At 56.5% G+C, this 19,297-nt stretch overlaps 4 protein-coding genes across 4 annotated transcripts in view; 3 read left to right on the plus strand and 1 right to left on the minus strand.

The window, feature by feature from the left end:
* Positions 1–499, plus strand: part of SODALDRAFT_311190 (hypothetical protein) — a gene marked incomplete at its 3' end in the record, with an annotated part of 1,243 nt that extends 744 nt beyond the window's left edge. The window contains exon 2 of the mRNA XM_028609160.1: positions 47–499. Coding sequence (XP_028466263.1) covers positions 47–499 — 453 coding nt within the window. The remainder of the gene's footprint in view (positions 1–46) is intronic.
* A 435-nt stretch (positions 500–934) lies between these two features.
* On the minus strand, positions 935–3,703 carry SODALDRAFT_323934 (eukaryotic translation initiation factor 3 subunit 8; the record flags this gene model as incomplete). The annotated part of the gene is made up of 3 exons (XM_028609841.1): positions 935–2,203; positions 2,282–3,258; positions 3,352–3,703. 3 exons carry the CDS (start codon positions 3,701–3,703, stop codon positions 935–937), a joined length of 2,598 nt encoding a protein of 865 aa, XP_028466264.1.
* Positions 3,704–4,200: 497 nt separating this feature from the next.
* On the plus strand, positions 4,201–12,015 carry SODALDRAFT_333039 (PROCN domain-containing protein). The gene has a single exon (XM_028611868.1). The coding sequence runs from the start codon at positions 4,455–4,457 to the stop codon at positions 11,583–11,585; it is 7,131 nt and encodes a 2,376-aa protein (XP_028466265.1). The 5' UTR covers positions 4,201–4,454; the 3' UTR covers positions 11,586–12,015.
* A 4,880-nt stretch (positions 12,016–16,895) lies between these two features.
* Positions 16,896–19,286, plus strand: SODALDRAFT_339863 (hypothetical protein; the record flags this gene model as incomplete). Its single annotated transcript, XM_028612891.1, has 3 exons — positions 16,896–17,025; positions 18,092–19,086; positions 19,152–19,286. The coding sequence occupies 3 exons, from the start codon at positions 16,896–16,898 to the stop codon at positions 19,284–19,286; spliced, it is 1,260 nt and encodes a 419-aa protein (XP_028466266.1).
* Between the last annotated feature and the right edge of the window lie 11 nt (positions 19,287–19,297).

Below are 19,297 nucleotides of genomic sequence, written 5' to 3' on the forward strand. Positions count from 1 at the left end.
CCCCCCCAGACTCCCCCCTAACTCACTTCCCTTCCGTCCGGCACAGCACGACAACTTCCGCAGAACCTGGACCACCCTCCACACAACCGCGACCTCCAACACGCGTCTCCACGGCAAGGCCCTCCGCTCCTTCATCGACCAAAGCCTCTACTTCCTGCAGATGCTGAAAGCCCACCACGACATCGAGGAGACCTACGTCTTCCCCGTGCTCGCCCGCAAGATGCCCCAATTCCGCACCGGGGAGAAGAGCGACGACGCCGCCGCCGAGCTGCTGCGCCAGCACCGCGAGATCCACCGCGGCATGGACGCCCTCGAGACGTACCTCCGCGCTTGCCGCTCCGGGGAGGAGGAGGGGCTGGACATGGCGCGGGTTCGCGAGCTGATGGATTCTTGGGGGACTGTGCTGTGGAGGCATCTTGATCAGGAGGTGGAGACGCTGGGGGCGGAGAATATGAGAAGGTACTGGACGTTGGAGGAGGTGAGGCGGCTACCCATGTGATGACCATGGGTTGGCGGGCTATTCTAGGCGAGGTTGTGGGTGCGTGCAGGTTCCTATTTTGGTTGACGTCCCAACTGAGACGGACTTGGAGGTGTTTTCCTTTTTCTCTTTCTTTTTTCACGCAGACTCAGGATTCACGACTACACGTCCGTCAACCGTGATGCATTCTGAGAGCCTCTATTCCACGAAGCTACCTGGCAAAAGCAAAAGAAATACCAAAGGACATTTTTCCCATAAGAGGGGGCCTATTCCTCCGATTCTCTCGGGCCGCCACTCCCACGCCCCGATGAAATGTGACCCCCCCCCCCGAACCCTGATGCACACAGAAACCCCAGAGACCTAGGGAAAATAAAAGGAAAGAGAGACAGAGAGAAGAATCCTGGACAACAGGAAAACCCCCGCGTTTTGGTGAGACAGACAACACTACTGCACTGTTCAGCCCCGTACCGCGGCTCCCAGCGCTCCGCCCGTAAACTGCGTCCCTCCCGCCTGCCGCTGCATGTGGCCGCCGCCGCCCCGGCCGCCGCCCCGTCCCCTGTAGCCGCCTCCTCCCCGGCCGCCGCCCCGCCCGCGCCCGCCCTGCCGCTCGAACGCGTTGCTCGTCCCCTGCGTCCGCTGCTCCAGCGTCCGCTCGTTGGTCTCGATCAGCGAGCTGGCGCGGTCCGACATGGTCAGCGCCAGGCTCTGCAGCCGGCTGAGCTCGACGCCCTTGCGGAAGATCACCGTCGACGTCACCTGGTCCAGCGACGCCGCCAGCTCCTCGTGGCTGATCATCTTGCTCACCACCGCCATCACCTTGCTCGCCTCCAGCTCGAACATGCCGCTGAGCGTCTCCACCGCCAGCGTGTCGTAGAACGGCGCGTACGTGAACAGGTACGTCCGCAGCCCTTCCTCCTGGATCTGCTTCGCGAGCATCGTCTTGATCTCCTCGGCGTGCGGCATGAGCTCCCAGATCTTGATGTTGTGGATGAACTGGATCGACTTCTTCCAGTCGCCCGCCGCCAGCGCCTTGGACGCCTGCATCACGTGGTCGCGCGTGTTCTCCGGCGGGCCCGTGAAGATCTGCCGCTCGTGGTACTCCAGCATGCGCCGGTACGTCTTGCTGATGTTGCGCTTCCGGATGTCCGGCGACGACCCGGTCTGCGCCAGCACCGGGATCTCCAGCAGCATGCTGCACGTGAGGTACACGCACTCCAACAGCTCCAGGTTGATGTGCATGTGGAACGGCAGCTGCCGCTGCTTCTCGAGCCTCTCCTGCTCCGGTGACACCTGGCTGTACCTCTGCATCATGACTCCCTGCGCCAAGAGCTCCTTCTGCCGCCCGCTGCCACAAATCTCCTGCAGTGTGGTCTGCGCGTCGTACACGAGGCCCTGCCGGAACGCGCACAGACCCACCTGGACGAGCGTCCGGTTGTACAGGATCTGGGAGAGGACGTCAAAGTTGGGGATGTTCTCCTGAAGGTGAGACATGAGCAGCATGTCACGAGCCTTGTAGTACTCGTTGTGCAGCGCCAAAAAGTACACCTGGCACAACATGGCGCGGGCTCGGAGGATGCCTTCGGCGTGGCTGAAGAGGTACGTGCAGAGTACATTGACCAGATTGCCGGCCTCGGGCGTCTGGGCGCGCGGGGTGATGGTCGACTCGGCCTTGGGGGATACAGACTTCCACGCGTTGTCCTCGAGGATCTTGATGACTTGAGCGGGCTGGAAGGGAAAAAAAAAGGGTTAGCAGATGCAAAATAGAATGGTTTTGTCCCGGTTAACGGTCATGGCTGCTCATACCTTAAAGTAGACATGCTCCAGTCGCCGCGTGATGATGCGGTTGATGCTCTCCTGGGGAATGTCAAGGTCACCCTGCTTATGAAGGTACTCGTAGTACAACATGCACCGAACAATAATGTTGTACAGCGCACCCTCGTCCGTTAGCCGCTCAATGTACTCGGACGTGTGGGGATCGATGTTTTGGAGCGATCGGGTCAGCTCGTCGTCGAGCCGCTCCACATAGGACACCATGCTGCCGGGCACCTTGATGTACTTCTGGTCCTTCTCCAGCGCGGGCGGCTTCTCGTCGTCCTCCCACTCTTCGGCGTTCTCGACGACGACGTACTCGGTGTTGGTCTCGAGGATCTCGAACAGCGCAGTCATTTCCTTCTCGGCCGCCTTCCAGTGGTCGAGCGGCATGGACGTGGCGCCGCCGCTTCCGAGGTCAAACCGGGTCGAGATCAGCGTAAGGAGCACGCGAATCTTCTGGTACGGTGTGTTGGCGATCTCGTTGAGCTTCTCCATCACCTTGATCTGCTCCTGGCGATCGGTGTTCTTCTTGCCGCGGGTCTCGAGGATGGTACGGAGGTGCTTGAAGATGCTCTCGGGCGTGAACTGGAGCGTCTTTCCTCCCTTTCCTACCGTCGCAAAGCCCTCGATGTCGTCGTCCAACTGTTGATCGAAGTCGTCGGCGATACGCACCGTCTTCTTGGCCTTCGGCGCCACCTCCTCCTCGTCGGACGACTCCATGAACCCGTCGTTGTCCTCGCGGTACGCCTCGATTTGCGGCTGGTAGTCCTTGTTGATTTTCTTGATCTTTTGCTTGACCGCATTCAATCCGCGGGCGGCCGTGGCATTCATCTTCTTGGGCGTGACCTTCTGCTTGGCCACGGCCTCGTTCATGTAATCTTCCAATTCGGCAATCGTCTTGATGTACTGCTTGGGAGTTTTCTGGTTATCCTGGATCTTGGCGACCTGTCGATTGAGCTTGTCGAATTCTGGGGAGGAAAGAAGAAAAAAATCATTAGTCTATTCGCTCTCGCAGCGGTCTGTAGTAGCAAGGACCGGAAAGAAGTTGCACGCGTGCTCACCTGTCGAGATAGACGCCCAGTCTCCGTTCTTCTGGCCATTCTCAATGAGCTTGATGGTTGCCTCCATCTCCTCGAAGCGCTTATCCTTTGCGCTCTTGACCTTCACCCGCTCTTCGTCTTCGCTTTCCTCGCTTTCTGATGAGGCATCGCGAAGGAAACGCGAGGCACCTGGTTTGGCTTCTCCATCATCATCACTGGATGATTCTTCCGACTCATCTTCGTCTTCATCTTCGTCCTCATCGGAATCGGCCTTGGCCTTCTCTTCCTCCTCCTCGTCAGTGTAGAGCTCCTCCTCCTCAGACGAGCTCTCGGACGAGCTGTCGTCACCGCCGCGGAAGAACCTGGAAGACATATTGACGACTGTTTCCCTTTCTGTAAATTAAATTATTAAATCGGTAAAGGGTGTCGACTTGTTGGCGCAGTCACTATGTGGACTTGCGTCGATGGAATCGCTTGGGTTGCTCGAAAGGCGAGGCGAGATGGGTTTCAACCAAGGAGGGGCCAAAACTTCGTTGCAGCAGATTTTGATTTTGGATTTTCTGGTGGGGGATTTTGGTTATTTTCGTCTTTTGGGGCTTAGCGAAAATCACCTGGCTGTCAGCTGGTAAAGCGCCACAAAAAGGGAAACTGCGTAAGCTCCCGGGTGGCAAAACACGCTGCCCCATTTCCTCCACTTTTGACTCGTACCTTAGCACCAAGTCCAACGCTTGTTAATAATCACGTAAACAGTCACGTAAACAGTCACGTGAGCCTTCGTCCAGAAAGCGTTAGGCCCCTCCTGGATTGGACGTCGTATCCAGACAGAAGAAAAAAAAAATATGATGCGTTCAACCTCCAAAAGGACCTCATCGACAACATCATATCGTGAACGGAGGTTTCGTCGCCACAGTCATCGCCGGCATTTTGCATGGCAGATCGCCATCTTTCCATTATCGAACCAAGCATAATTCCAAGCTCTACTTAATTGCCAACGACTGCCAACGACTGCCACCGACTGAATTCGACCCCTGCGCGTCTTGAAAAGTCGCGACGCGACTGATCAAGCTCAGACGCCTATCATCTCGATGCTGCGAGCGACGACACGCTAGAGCTTCCTGTCGAAAATGTCTTCGCTTCCTCCGCCTCCCCCTCCGCCTCCTGGTTGGGGTCCTCCCCCTCCCCCTCCCCCGCCACCTCCATCATCGTCACTCCCTCCTCCACCAGCAGCGCCAGCACCACCTCCCCCAGGCTACCGCCCGCCATCCGACCCTCATATCGCCAAGTTTGCCCAGAAGAAGACAGAATGGCTACGAGATCAGCGTGCCCGCTTCGGCGAGAGACGGAAGGGCGGCTTCGTCGAGACCCAGAAGGCGGATATGCCGCCCGAGCATCTGCGCAAGATCGTCAAGGACATCGGTGATGTGTCCCAGAAGAAGTACACCAGCGACAAGCGGAGCTATCTGGGCGCCCTGAAATTCATGCCACACGCGGTTTTGAAACTGTTGGAGAACATGCCCATGCCGTGGGAGTCGGCGAGAGAGGTCAAGGTGCTCTACCACGTCAACGGCTGCCTGACGCTGGTCAACGAGGTGCCGCGGGTCATCGAACCCGTCTTCTTTGCGCAGTGGGCCATGATGTGGACTTTTATGCGCAAGGAAAAAGCAGACAGACGCTTGTTCAAGCGCATGCGTTTCCCTCCCTTTGATGACGAAGAACCTCCGCTGTCTTGGTCCGAAAACCTCGAGGATGTCGAGCCTGCCGAACCCATCCAGATGGAGCTCAACGAAGATGAAGACGCTGCCGTGTACGAGTGGTTCTACGACCACCGGGCCTTGCTGGATACCGATCATGTCAATGGTCCCGGCTATCGGACCTGGAATCTGACCCTGCCCCAGATGGCCACGCTCTTCCGTCTCAGTCGGCCTCTCATCTCCGACGTTGTCGACCCCAACTACTCCTACCTCTTCGACCTCAAGGGCTTCTTGACCGGCAAGGCTCTGAATGTGGCTCTGCCCGGCGGGCCGCGCTTCGAGCCCCTCTACAAGGATGTCGACCCCAACGACGAGGATTTTGGCGAGTTCAACGCCATCGATCGCATCATCTTCCGCAACCCCATCCGCACCGAATACCGCGTCGCCTATCCGTACCTCTACAACTCGCTCCCGAGAAGTGTCCACCTCGCCTGGCATTCGTACCCACAGGTCGTCTTCAAGCGGTCTGACAACCCCGACCTTCCGGCTTTCCACTTCGATCACCGGATCAACCCCATCTCCTCTCGTGCCGTGGCGCCCAAGAACTTGAGCGTCAGCCATGAAGACGACCTGTTCGGCCCCGGCAACATGGAAGAGGACGAGGAATACGCCTTCCAGCTTCCTGCCGAGGTCGAGCCGTTCCTCGCCGACGAAGAGCTGTTCGACGATGACACCGCAGCCGCCATCGAACTCTGGTGGGCTCCGTTCCCCTTCAATCATCGGTCCGGCAAGATGGTGCGCGCCCAAGACGTGCCTCTCATCAAACACTGGTACCTCGAGCATCCGCCGGCGGACCGGCCACCCGTGAAGGTTCGGGTGTCGTACCAGAAACTGTTGAAGAACTACGTCCTCAACGAGCTGCACAAGAAGTCGCCCAAGTCCCAGAAGAAGCAAAACCTCATGCGGAGTCTGAAGCCGACCAAGTTTTTCCAGCAGACCACCATCGACTGGGTCGAAGCCGGATTGCAGGTCTGCCGCCAGGGCTTCAACATGCTCAACCTTCTCATCCATCGCAAGAACCTCACGTACCTCCATCTCGATTACAACTTCAACCTGAAGCCCGTCAAGACCCTGACGACAAAGGAACGCAAAAAGTCTCGCTTCGGAAACGCGTTCCATCTCATGCGTGAAATCCTCCGTCTGACCAAGCTCATCGTCGATGCCCAAGTCCAGTACCGACTCGGGAACATCGATCCCTTCCAATTGGCCGACGGTATTCTCTATGCCTTCAATCACGTCGGGCAGTTGACCGGTATGTACCGATACAAGTACAAGCTGATGCACCAGATCCGGTCCTGCAAGGATCTGAAGCACTTGATCTACTATCGCTTCAACGCCGGCCCCGTGGGCAAGGGTCCCGGCTGCGGCTTCTGGGCCCCGGCGTGGCGGGTTTGGCTTTTCTTCATGAGGGGTATCATTCCTCTCCTGGAGCGGTGGCTGGGCAACTTGTTATCGCGTCAGTTTGAAGGTCGACACAGCAAGGGCGTCGCCAAGACGGTCACCAAGCAGCGCGTGGAGTCCCATTTCGATCTCGAGCTGCGCGCCTCCGTCATGGCCGACCTGATGGACATGATGCCGGAGGGCATCAAGCAGAACAAGGTCAACACCGTGCTCCAGCACTTGTCGGAGGCGTGGCGGTGCTGGAAGAGCAACATCCCCTGGAAGGTGCCGGGACTGCCGGCCGCCATCGAGAACATCATTCTGCGCTACGTCAAGGCCAAGGCAGACTGGTGGATCTCGGTCGCCCATTACAACCGAGAGCGCATTCGCCGGGGTGCCACTGTCGACAAGACCGTGGCGAAGAAGAACGTGGGGCGCTTGACCCGACTGTGGCTCAAGGCCGAGCAGGAACGTCAGCACAACCACATGAAGGACGGACCGTATGTCTCTTCCGAAGAGGCCGTCGCCATCTACACCACCACGGTGCATTGGCTGGAGTCCCGCAAGTTCTCTCCCATTCCCTTCCCCAGCGTGTCGTACAAGCATGACACCAAGATCCTCATTCTCGCCTTGGAGAGGCTTCGCGAAGCGTACTCCGTCAAGGGACGCTTGAACCAGAGCCAGCGCGAAGAGCTGGCCCTGATCGAACAGGCATACGACAGCCCGGGCACCACGTTGGAGCGCATCAAGCGCTTCTTGCTCGCCCAGCGGGCCTTCAAGGAGGTCGGCATTGACATGAACGACAACTACAGCACCATCAACCCCGTCTACGATGTCGAGCCCATCGAGAAGATTAGCGACGCCTACCTGGACCAGTACCTCTGGTATCAGGCCGATCAACGGCACCTGTTCCCGGCATGGATCAAGCCGTCCGACTCGGAAGTGCCTCCCCTCCTCGTTTACAAGTGGGCTCAGGGCATCAACAATCTCGACAGGGTCTGGGAAACCGAGAATGGCGAATGCAACGTCTTGATCGAGACGGAACTGTCCAAGGTCTACGAGAAGATCGAACTGACGCTTCTCAACTCGCTGCTCCGGCTGATCATGGATCACAACCTTGCCGACTACATCACGGCCAAGAACAACGTTCAGCTGACGTACAAGGACATGAATCACGTCAATAGCTACGGCATGATTCGCGGCCTGCAGTTCTCGGCCTTTGTGTTCCAGTACTACGGCCTGGTCCTGGACTTGCTCCTGCTCGGGCCTCAGAGGGCGAGCGAGATCGCTGGCCCTCCGCAAGGTCCCAACGACTTCCTGCAGTTCCGCGACAAGGAGACGGAGACGCGACATCCCATTCGCCTCTACACGCGTTATATCGACAAGATCTGGGTGTGCCTCCGGTTTACCGCAGACGAGTCGCGGGACCTCATCCAAAGGTTCCTCACGGAACAGCCCGACCCGAACTTCGAGAACGTCATTGGGTACAAGAGCAAGAAGTGCTGGCCGAGAGACTCGCGCATGCGCCTCATGAGGCACGACGTGAATCTCGGCAGAGCCGTCTTCTGGGACCTCAAGAACCGCCTGCCGAGGTCCATCACTACCATTGAGTGGGACGACAGCTTCGTCAGCGTCTACAGTCGGGATAATCCCAACCTCCTGTTCTCGATGTGCGGCTTCGAGGTGCGCATACTTCCAAAGTGCCGCAACCAGAACGACGAGTTCCCCGTCAAGGACAGTGTGTGGTCGCTGGTCGACAACACGAGCAAGGAACGAACGGCGCATGCCTTCTTGCAAGTGACCGAGGAAGACATCCAGAAGTTCAACAACAGGATTCGGCAGATCCTCATGTCATCCGGCTCGACGACGTTCACCAAGATTGCGAACAAGTGGAACACGGCACTGATCGCTCTGTTCACGTACTACCGCGAGGCCGCGGTCTCGACTGTCGATCTCCTCGACACCATCGTGAAGTGCGAGACGAAGATCCAGACCCGGGTCAAGATTGGGTTGAACTCCAAGATGCCTTCCCGGTTCCCGCCTGCCGTGTTCTACACGCCCAAAGAACTGGGTGGTCTCGGTATGATCTCTGGCTCCCACATTCTCATCCCGGCCAGCGACAAGCGGTGGTCGAAGCAGACCGACGCCGGCATTACCCACTACCGAGCCGGTATGACACACGACGAGGAGACTCTGATTCCCAACATCTTCCGGTACATCATCCCTTGGGAAGCCGAGTTCATCGACTCCCAGCGTGTCTGGACCGAGTACGCCCAGAAGCGCATGGAAGCCAACCAACAGAACCGTCGCCTGACGCTCGAGGATCTCGAAGACAGCTGGGACCGCGGGCTGCCCCGGATCAACACCCTTTTCCAGAAGGACCGCAGCACGCTCAGCTTCGACAAGGGATTCCGAGCGCGCGCCGAGTTCCGGATCTACCAGATGATGAAGAACCACCCGTTCTGGTGGACGAGCCAGAGGCACGACGGCAAGCTGTGGAATCTCAATGCGTACCGGACCGACGTCATCCAGGCGCTGGGTGGTGTCGAAACCATCCTCGAGCACACGCTTTTCAAGGCGACCGGGTTCCCGTCCTGGGAGGGCCTGTTCTGGGAGAAGGCCAGTGGCTTCGAGGAGTCGATGAAGTTCAAGAAGTTGACCAACGCGCAAAGGTCTGGTCTGAACCAGATCCCCAACCGTCGCTTCACCCTCTGGTGGTCGCCGACCATTAACCGGGCCAACGTCTATGTCGGTTTCCAAGTCCAGCTGGACTTGACGGGCATTTTCTTGCACGGCAAGATCCCGACGCTCAAGATCTCGCTCATCCAGATCTTCCGTGCGCATCTGTGGCAGAAGATCCACGAGTCGGTGGTGATGGACCTGTGTCAGGTCTTCGATCAGGAGCTCGAGTCTCTCGGCATCGAGACGGTCCAGAAGGAGACGATTCATCCGCGCAAGTCTTACAAGATGAACAGTTCCTGCGCGGACATTCTGCTCTTCGCCAGCCACAAGTGGAACGTCACGCGGCCGTCCATGCTGTACGACACGAAGGATGTCATCGAGCCGACGACGACGAACAAGTTCTGGATTGACGTGCAGCTGCGGTATGGCGACTACGACTCTCACGACATCGAGCGCTACACGCGCGCCAAGTATCTCGACTACACCACGGACAGCGCCAGCATCTATCCTTCGGCGACTGGCCTGATGATCGGCATCGACTTGGCGTACAACCTGTACTCGGCGTACGGCATGTACTTCCCGGGGCTGAAGGTGCTCATCCAGCAGGCCATGGCCAAGGTCATGAAGGCCAACCCGGCGTTGTACGTCCTGCGGGAGCGCATCCGCAAGGGCCTGCAGCTTTACGCGTCGGAGAACACGCAGGAGTTCCTCAACTCGCAGAACTACTCGGAGCTGTTCAGCAACCAGACGCAGCTGTTCATCGACGACACCAACGTGTACCGGGTGACGATCCACAAGACGTTCGAGGGCAACTTGACGACGAAACCCATCAACGGCGCCATCTTCATCTTCAACCCCCGCACGGGCCAGCTCTTCCTCAAGATCATCCACACCAGCGTCTGGGCGGGGCAGAAGCGTCTGGGACAGCTGGCCAAGTGGAAGACGGCCGAAGAGGTGGCGGCGCTCATCCGGTCTCTGCCGGTGGAGGAACAGCCGAAGCAGCTCATCGTGACGCGAAAGGGTCTCCTCGACCCGCTGGAGGTGCATCTCCTGGACTTCCCCAACATCTCGATCCGGGCGTCCGAGCTGCAGCTTCCGTTCCAGGCGGCGATGAAAGTGGAGAAGCTGGGCGACATGATTCTCCGGGCCACGGAGCCGCAGATGGTCTTGTTCAACCTCTACGACGAATGGCTCAAGTCGCTGTCGTCGTACACGGCGTTTTCCCGGCTGATCCTCATCCTGCGCGCGCTGCACGTCAACCCGGACAAGACGAAGCTGGTCCTGCGGCCGGACAAGACGGTGGTGACGCAGGAGCACCACATCTGGCCGACGCTGTCGGACGAGGACTGGATCAAGGTGGAGGTGCAGCTGCGGGACCTGATCCTCAACGACTACGGCAAGAAGAACAACGTCAACGTGTCGAGCCTGACGAGCAGCGAAGTGCGCGACATCATCCTGGGCATGGAGATCTCGGCGCCGTCGATGCAGCGGCAGCAGGCGGCGGAGATTGAGAAGCAGCAGCAGGAGCAGCAGGAGCAGCAGCAGCTGACGGCGGTGACGACCAAGACGCAGAACGTGCACGGCGAGGAGATCATCGTGACGACGACGTCGCAGTTCGAGCAGCAGACGTTCGCGTCCAAGACGGAGTGGCGCACGCGGGCGATCGCGACGTCCAACCTGCGCACCAAGGCCAACCACATCTACGTGTCGTCGGTGGACGACGTGGACGACGTGACGTACGTGATGCCGAACAACATCCTCAAGCGGTTCATCATGATCGCCGACCTCCGGGTGCAGGTGGCGGGGTACCTGTACGGGCACGCGGTGCGGGACAACGACCAGGTCAAGGAGATCAAGTGCATCGTGATGGTGCCGCAGATCGGCGGGCTGCGCGACGTGCAGCTTCCGCAGCAGCTGCCGCAGCACGAGTTCCTCGGGTCGATGGAGCCGCTCGGGGTGATCCACACCATGTCCGGGTCGGAGCTGCCGTACATGTCGGCGGCGGACGTGACGGAGCACGCGCGGCTGCTGGACGCGCACGCGTCGTCGTGGGACAAGAACGACACGATCACGGTGGCGGTGGCGTTCACGCCGGGCTCGGTGTCGCTGTCGGCGTGGGGCCTGACGCCGGCGGGGTACAGGTGGGGCGCGGAGAACAAGGACACGAACAGCGACCAGCCGCAGGGCTTCACCACGTCGATGGGGGTGAAGCGCAAGCTGCTCCTCAGCCCGCGGTTCCGCGGGTTCTTCCTGGTGCCGGAGGGCGGGAAGTGGAATTACAGCTTCATGGGCAGCGCGTTCGCGGGCATGGAGAAGAAGCCGGTGCACGTCAAGCTGGATACGCCGATGCCGTTTTACAGCGACCAGCATAGGCCGATTCATTTCCAGAGCTTTGCGGAGCTGGAGGATATCTGGGTGGATCGGACGGACAATTTCGCATAGGGCGTTGGTCACTCGGGTTTCCTTTGCATCTCAGCTTTGCGTGAGATGAGGGAGAGAGGATGGAAGCATAAAGGGGGGGGGGGCTTGACATGAGCTTGGGGAAACGAAACAACAACACGATTCCTGGCTTGCGAGATTGACTTCAGTTGACTTCAGGACAACTCAAACTCTGTATCTCTTTCATTCTTGTTCTTTTTTCGTTTATTTTTCTACCGTCATTTGCCGGGTAATGCGAGAGGTCAGCGGGGTCGCAAGTGGAGGATTGCGACGGGCTGCAAAAGCAACACATGGGGAAGAAAATCACCCATGTCTTTAGCTGAGGCGGCGTTTTGAGGTTTGTAGGAGTACTGTAATGGAAATATAGCAAGACATTTGTATTTGCATTTGTATTTTTAATCATCAAAAAGAACAATCGCTGAAGTTGGTTCTATCAGGAGATCTTGGTGTTGATTGCCCCAAGGTGACGCTGTGGCGATGGTTGTCACCTTTTGTCCACGGTGGGAGACGATATACCGAGCACATGCTGTAATGTAATTTGATGTTTGCTCTTCTACTGGCTGGCATACGAAGACTCGGGTCCTTCACCTTCGAGGTCCAATTCGTCATCTTTCTGGGGGCCAAAAAAGAAAAAGGAAAAAAATCAAAGTGGAGAGTGAGCTGCAAGGGCAAGTTTATGCAGGAAAATCCCGTTCCCCTAATTAGCCTGTCTGCTTGCACACACACACACACACACACACACACGCACACTTCCTGCAGGATGGTGGGATGGGATGGCTATTGATATTGGATGGATCCAGCGCCTTGGGAGTTGGGAGTCTCTGGACCCAACATTGTCAATCGGAGGTCATCGCATATGCATATCTCGTATTTCGTACGACAGGAGGCAAAGACAAGTTTGGTCCACAGTCCAAGATGGCGAAACGATCTCGTAGCCCGGAGCGGGACGGCTATGCAAGCCCTGGACCTGGAAAAATGGTCATCCGGTGTTCGCCGTCGACGAACAAGAAATCGAAGACATGTTGGTGAAGACGCTGCAGGCCGAGAAGAAGGCACGTTTCCGTTCCTAGATTATCAAGCGATGAGCAATGGCGGTTAGAAGCGCGTCAAATTAGGTGTCTTTATGCGTTCGTGTTCATGTTCATGCCATTGCTTTTTCCCTGCCTGACTGTCGGACAAGCCCGTCCAGCGGTTTCTCCGGATAAGGCTGGCTGTTGGATCGTGATTTGCGCATCGTATCGTGGGGTTCGTTTAAGGGGGAGGGGGGGCGGAGACAACGAACAGGTCAAGGTTAGTTCAGTTAGCCCGGTGCCGATCCACGAAGTATTGATGACAATTGACATCCGGTAGTGCATGTCTTCGTAGTCGTAGTGCATAAGGTACGTTGTAGGGCACGCATTAAATTACCCTGTCTGGGGGCTGGCTTGGCCCTGTGCCCGCCCTGTGCCCTTCTGTAACTACCTCGGAGAGACTTGGAAGGATTTCCACCCCGGGCGTTGGCAGTCGGGGACATGAGATCAACTTTATGCGGCGGAGCTTCGTATTATGACCTGCATTGACGACAGCCACGACGACGTCGAACCAGGCATTTGAGTTGACAGACGAAGGGTTGTGAGAGGAAGCAGACGCAGGAGAGAGAGAGAGAGAGAGCTGCGGTTGGTATTGTACGAATATGTACTTCGTGCGAAGTATCGGTACCCCCTAGGGATGCCGGGGCGCATGAAGATCTGGAAATGATTTCTGGGCAACAATCCCATCTTCTTCAATCACGTTCGCCCGTTCAGCCTCGGCCCGGGGCCCCGAGGGCGAGCAACAAGAGAGAAAATGCAATTTGGTTGTAATTAGCATTCTGGGGCATCGTTATACGGATGGGCATCTGCGGATATCGTCATTCTCTTGCTCCAGGTGCGGAGTACCCAAGGACCAAGGTACCGCGGCCGAGTCGGTTTCGACATGCGATTCCATGGATCCTTGCCGGCAGGTTCGCAGCACAGTACTGGAAACGTCCGAGTGTTCGGGTCTTGAGCTCAAACATGTTTGTGTTTCCCTTGTTTTGTCTTTGTTTGTTTTCTTTCAGCATGTTTACCGCCAGACCCGGGGCTGAGGGCTGAGGGCTGAGTTGAGGATGCAAGTTGAAGTTGACGGGCGATGGCCCAGGACGGAGCACGGGATGATTCCTAAGACGTGCGCGCGGGCGTACAAGAAATAAGGTACTCTATGTGCTCACGAGGAACGGCTGAATGAGCACCCAAAGCAAGTGCCAAATATGTAGTACATCACAACGGCTACCTTAGATTGCAAACCTAGGACGTACAGTACGTATGTACGTGTATCTGGTAGGGGGTTCCGTAGTCCAATCGAGGAAAACGGTCCGGTGCTAAAGGGCACTATTGGAAATCTTAGCGGTTCCCACACGTGGCGCATCCAGAGATGAGAGATGAGTACATTGTACGGAATGCAGAGACTCGCAGACTCGAGAGTAACTGGAGCAATGAATGGAGGAGGCAGGACGAAGCGTGGTAAAGGAAAATGAAGGGAGTGTATAAATAGCAGGCATGTTTGGATATCCAGCAGGTAAAACATGCAAATGCAGAGGCAGGTTCTTTTACATATAAAAAAGAAACGGTTTAGAGCTGTACATCAGCATCGTACTCATACCGCATGCCATGGCCACATTGAACCAAGAGATACGGATACTCGGTAATAGGTGGGTACCTTAGTATTTTCTGGCGTTCTCGTGACAAGGTGAAGATCAGCCGTGTTATGATAAGGATCCACGTTTACGCGTCAACGTAAATTCTCCTTCATGCGATGACCATCGGTTCATTCGGCCCGGAGCTGGGTCCGGCCCAATCGAGAAGATTGAACCATTGGCGGCTGCAATCTGTTCGAATCATACTTCAAATTAGAGTTTAGTGCAGCCGTATGTCTCATTTGCTCCTGCATAGGTAGGAAGACAAGCGGAGAGGGGAGTTGCTGCCAATATCTCGAATTTCGACAAGTGACCTGTGATAGGTATAACTTAGCCAGGGTACTGTAGAACTACCTTTTTTAAAGCTTAATTAGGTTGTTCTTACTATGTATATGTACTTATTACTCCATAGCTGGTACATACCTAGGTACATACATTGCTGTCCTCCCTTAAAGTGTTTTTTTCCCAAGGCACTTCTTGCATCTTATCCAGAAAGGAACGACCTGATTAGTCTTTCCTGAACAGATTGCAGCTGCCTTAGCTAAGGTATTTTGTAGTCTGTAATTATGTACCTCATTGTCGAGTGGAAGACCAACGGAAAGAACAGGAAAAAGAAAAAAAGGAAAAAAAAGGAAGGCATTACCCAGTCGTATCCCAATACCTACCCTCGATGTTTCTGTTCTTCTGACACTTTCAGGGGCAGTCTTCTTTTTTGCTCCCCATCCTCCCCTCATTCTTCCCATCCTCCGCCTTGCGCCACCAATAGGCCCATCAGGTCCGTCCTCAACTTCAGCTTCACGCATTTGCTATTTGACCTCCGCTGCCCCAGCTGATCGATCCTATCAAAATCCGTTTCTTTGTTTTTGTCGCATGGTTCATCGTGTCCATGCGTCGTCTCGTCTCTCCACCCGTTTCCAAGTATTATTTCTCGATGCTTCACGACATGACGACATTTACGATGCATTGCTTTGAAATCCTCGCGGAGGCTTCATCAAACGACCTCGTCTCCCCAACTTCTCCCCTTTCCCAGCCACTGAGACACTACGTCGAAAGATACACGCTAGAACAAGTTCGCCGCCTTCGAGAACTTCGGGATTAGGACGACCCGGTCGCATAACACACCCTTTTAATTGCCCGGTGCGGGTGAAACATGTTGGCTCATGCAGTCCCGGCAATCTTCACCCAGTTCCGTGCAACGCATATCCGTACTTCGTACAGTCAGTCAATGCTGGAAGACTTATGTGCTTCTCGTCTCTGCCTTGTCATCGATGACAAATTCTCAAGAGAGCCCGATCAATTTCTTTGGCCCTTGCTCCCTCCCCCAAACTTCCAACCATCGCGTCAGGCATGACATACCAACGCCAGGGCAATGGCATGGAGTCTGCTGTCTCATGTACGTAGGTTCGACCGTACGCTACTCCACGTGTGCGAAGTACTACTGAAACGCCCCGTTGTCAGACCCTCTAACGACGTTGCCATCACCATGTTCCGTCGATGGCCAATGACGCCCAGGCGACACTATCGGGGCTGAGTTACGCGCCAACTGCAGCGCGACAAACCCCGTGACAAGGACAGGCTCTTGCGTTTCGTCCTCCGAACGACCAGCGAACGACAGCATCACGGTCGTGGCCCGCCCCTCCCAGCTATCGCGCAGCCCAAGCCCTCGCTTCCCGTCCCATGTTATCCGTACACCGTTGTACGTTGGATTTTGCTTGGCAGGGACAGAGTGACTTCGGACTGCCCTGAAATTCCTGAAATTCCACCAACCCAACCCTCCCTCACGGTTCTACGGAGTACCGGTATGCCCCCCCCCGGCCCTGGTCGGTCTCCCCCACACTGTCCGATGTAATTACCAGCCACCCATCCCAATATTGCCCCCCCTGCACGTCAAAAATCCCATGCCAGTTCACGGTTGCAGTGCATAGCGGACTCTTCTCACGCAAACTCACGCTTGAGCTTCGTTTGTTTTCTTCGTACTTGGCACTACTCTCTAGCCTGGCTGTTCTTTCATGCACCACTCTCGTCCTGCGACATTCGAATTTCGCATCCAAGGGGGGGGGGGCATTTCTTCCCGTGACATCGGAATCGTCTCGTTATGTCAGCCGGGCTCGCCGTAGGGCCCGCCCCCCTTTCCAACGTCCCGATCAGATCCCGGGCTTGTGGCGGCCGAGTCTGAGTGCCAGTGACCTTGGCAATTTCCAGGGCCGTCCGCCTTCAGGCGGCAGACTTGGCTCTTCAGACAAGAAGAGCAGAGTAACAACTACTTCGTACTACGTACTCGACGAAAAGGAGAAGGGAAGGGGGGAAAACCACAGACCAAGCCATGGATCCCACTCCTTCTTTTCTCTTTTGGGCCACCTTGCCGTCGTCTCCTCGGCACTAGAGTTACTAGTAAGGCCTAGCTTTGTCGTTACCTGCAAGCTTTTCGAGCCTTTCACCCACATCGCCCTATTAGCGTGGAGAAATCACTTCAATTCCCTGGCTCGGCTATACCCTCCCCAGCTCTGATATAGCGAACCCACCTGTCGAGTCCACACAAGAACCGTTTACTTTGCCCATCCATCTCCCTGGCTTTTGCTTGGTCAACTACGGATACCTGCTCACGTCTCCTCTTGACACACATGTACCAGTACAGCGTTGTCTCTTCGTCGCAGACGAACTACGGATACTCTTCTGAGCACAGCCACACGGGGTCGTCACGAAGCAGTGCCTGGCTTCCCGGTCGGGTTTGCTTTTGTCTAATCTTGCATAGTAAGGCTTGTTTCAATGCATCTTCACTATCGGGCTGGTGGCAGCTATTTTGAATCTTCTATGCCGCATCCGTGCTACCCCAGCGCCCACTTTGCTTGTCCTCTGCTATCCCTGACCATCCAGGATCCCCGGAAGCTACCTCAATGCCGGGGTTTTTGACACCCTGCTTCCATCCGTACCATCTCCTCTTTTGTATCATTCCGGCTGACTGACAGGGTTCCCTGCTTCCCGATTGGGAGAACCGTCAATGGCATAAGTTGCCCAAATTATGCTACCACCGTCATCGATGCGCGGCTAGTCACTCCCACCCACCCGGAGACCCGAACCTCTTAGCAGGCCACATGTTCGCCCGCGAGAGTGAACCAAGCATCCCATATTATGCTCTTTCTCTCTCTCTCTCTCTCTGTGCCTTGAGCCGGGGGGAGGGGTCTCTCTACTTCGTGGAGCCCGCTGGTTTAGCCCCGGGAAGTCAACATACCTCCTCCCACTTCCGCCTGTTCGGCCTTCACTCCACGCACACCCACACCGCCACCTACCTCTTTTCGTTAAGATACGTCCAAAGGTTATATATTACATGATAAACAACCGTCGCCCACATATAGCCTTCCCGATCTTCCGACCATCTGCCATTGTTTATATACAGCTGCCAAAATCAGTCGGGAATCATATCAGGTAAGGAAGATCCCGAGAGCTTCGTGCACAAGTGGCAACCTTGGGCACCGAGTAAGGTGACATGGTTGCGTCGACATCCATCTCATCTTAATAATCTTTTCGCTTATCATTTACGGTTAGGGACTCATCCTAACCCTTGGCACCTCATAGTAGTCCTCTTCCATACACGGTTCTACGCAAAGACCCAACGAAGGACACCACAAACCACGACTACGACGACGTTGTACACTACCGCCACTGCCACATTCACCATCACCGTCAATTAGCAGCAACAGAAAGAACAGGAAGGAAAGCGCACGGACAACCGAACTGCCACCCAACAACGTCTCCAACCATTCAGGTTCTGCAAGCCTGTTCTACCAACCACGCGATTCTGCACCTATACGCCCGTAAGACGAACGACGCCCGCGTCCACCGACGACGACGCAGCTCGAGAGGGCTTTCGTAATTCCGATTCTTTCTACCCAGAGCCCGGCGGCCGTCCAGAGCGGTTCGCTCTGGCGGAACCGATGTTTGGGAGACACGCTGGCGGGCAACTACCGAGTAGGGGACTACAATGTCGGTTACTCGGCACAGGAGTCGCATCCGGCCGAGCAGAGCCATCAGCAGCACGGTTATGATGCTTCTTCGCAACACCATCATCACCACCGGGGCTCGATTCACCACACTGGCGGCCCCGCCCACGGTGTACCAGAACAGCCTGGCGCCCACCAGGCGCACCATCACGCCATGTCGCAACACCACCACCACCCTCACCCTCACCCTCACCACCACCAGCAGCAGCAACAGCAGCAGGTCATCTTGGACCCTTCCCAAATGGGACATTCTCGACACCTGGCGGCCGCCTCTCACTTCGCCGGTCCGGGGGCAGTCGTGGCACCGCTGTACCCATCAATGACGGCACCGTCGCCCACTCACGCGCATCACTCTGGTATCAAGCGTCCTCATCCCGACGAACTGGAACTGTCCATTCCTCCCATGCCGGATCTTGAACAAGGTGAGCTCGAGAGCATGCAGCAAACATCTCTCGGAGCCGCCTACGCCGAAGCTGCGGCGCAATCCGCCGTCCATCCACCGACACACCATCATCACAGGCTACCCGACACAGGGCCACCTTCCAAGTTGACGAGAAGGGAGGGAGAAGGCGGCGTTGGCGGGGCCCCGAGCGTCGTGGGGCAACCGGGAATGCCGCCAGCAGCACCAAGACCAAGGGGGCCGAAGCTCAAGTTCACGCCCGAGGACGACCAGCTTCTGATCGATTTGAAGGAAAACAAGAATCTCACCTGGAAGCAGATTGCCGACTTCTTTCCGGGGAGGTCTTCAGGGACCCTCCAAGTGCGGTACTGCACAAAGTTGAAGGCCAAGACCACCCAGTGGACTGACGAAACGGTATGTCCTTTCTTGCCCCGTCTGCGTACGGATCAATGCTGACATGGCTCTCTCCTCCGCCCTAGGACGAAAAGCTTCGTGCTGCCATGCAAGAGTACGAGAACGAAAAGTGGCGCATTGTGGCCAACAAACTAGGGGCCGGATTCACCCCAGCGGCTTGCAGGGAGCGAGCCCACGAACTATACGGCCCTCCTTTATAGCAATCAGTGTC

Source organism: Sodiomyces alkalinus, assembly GCF_003711515.1.
Source record: "Sodiomyces alkalinus F11 unplaced genomic scaffold SODALscaffold_5, whole genome shotgun sequence".
Classification (NCBI taxonomy): domain Eukaryota; kingdom Fungi; phylum Ascomycota; class Sordariomycetes; order Glomerellales; family Plectosphaerellaceae; genus Sodiomyces; species Sodiomyces alkalinus.

Coding starts and splice junctions, on each gene's coding strand:
- SODALDRAFT_333039 (XM_028611868.1), top strand. CDS start 4,455: ATGTCTTCGCTTCCTCCGCCTCCCCCTCCGCCTCCTGGTTGGGGTCCT.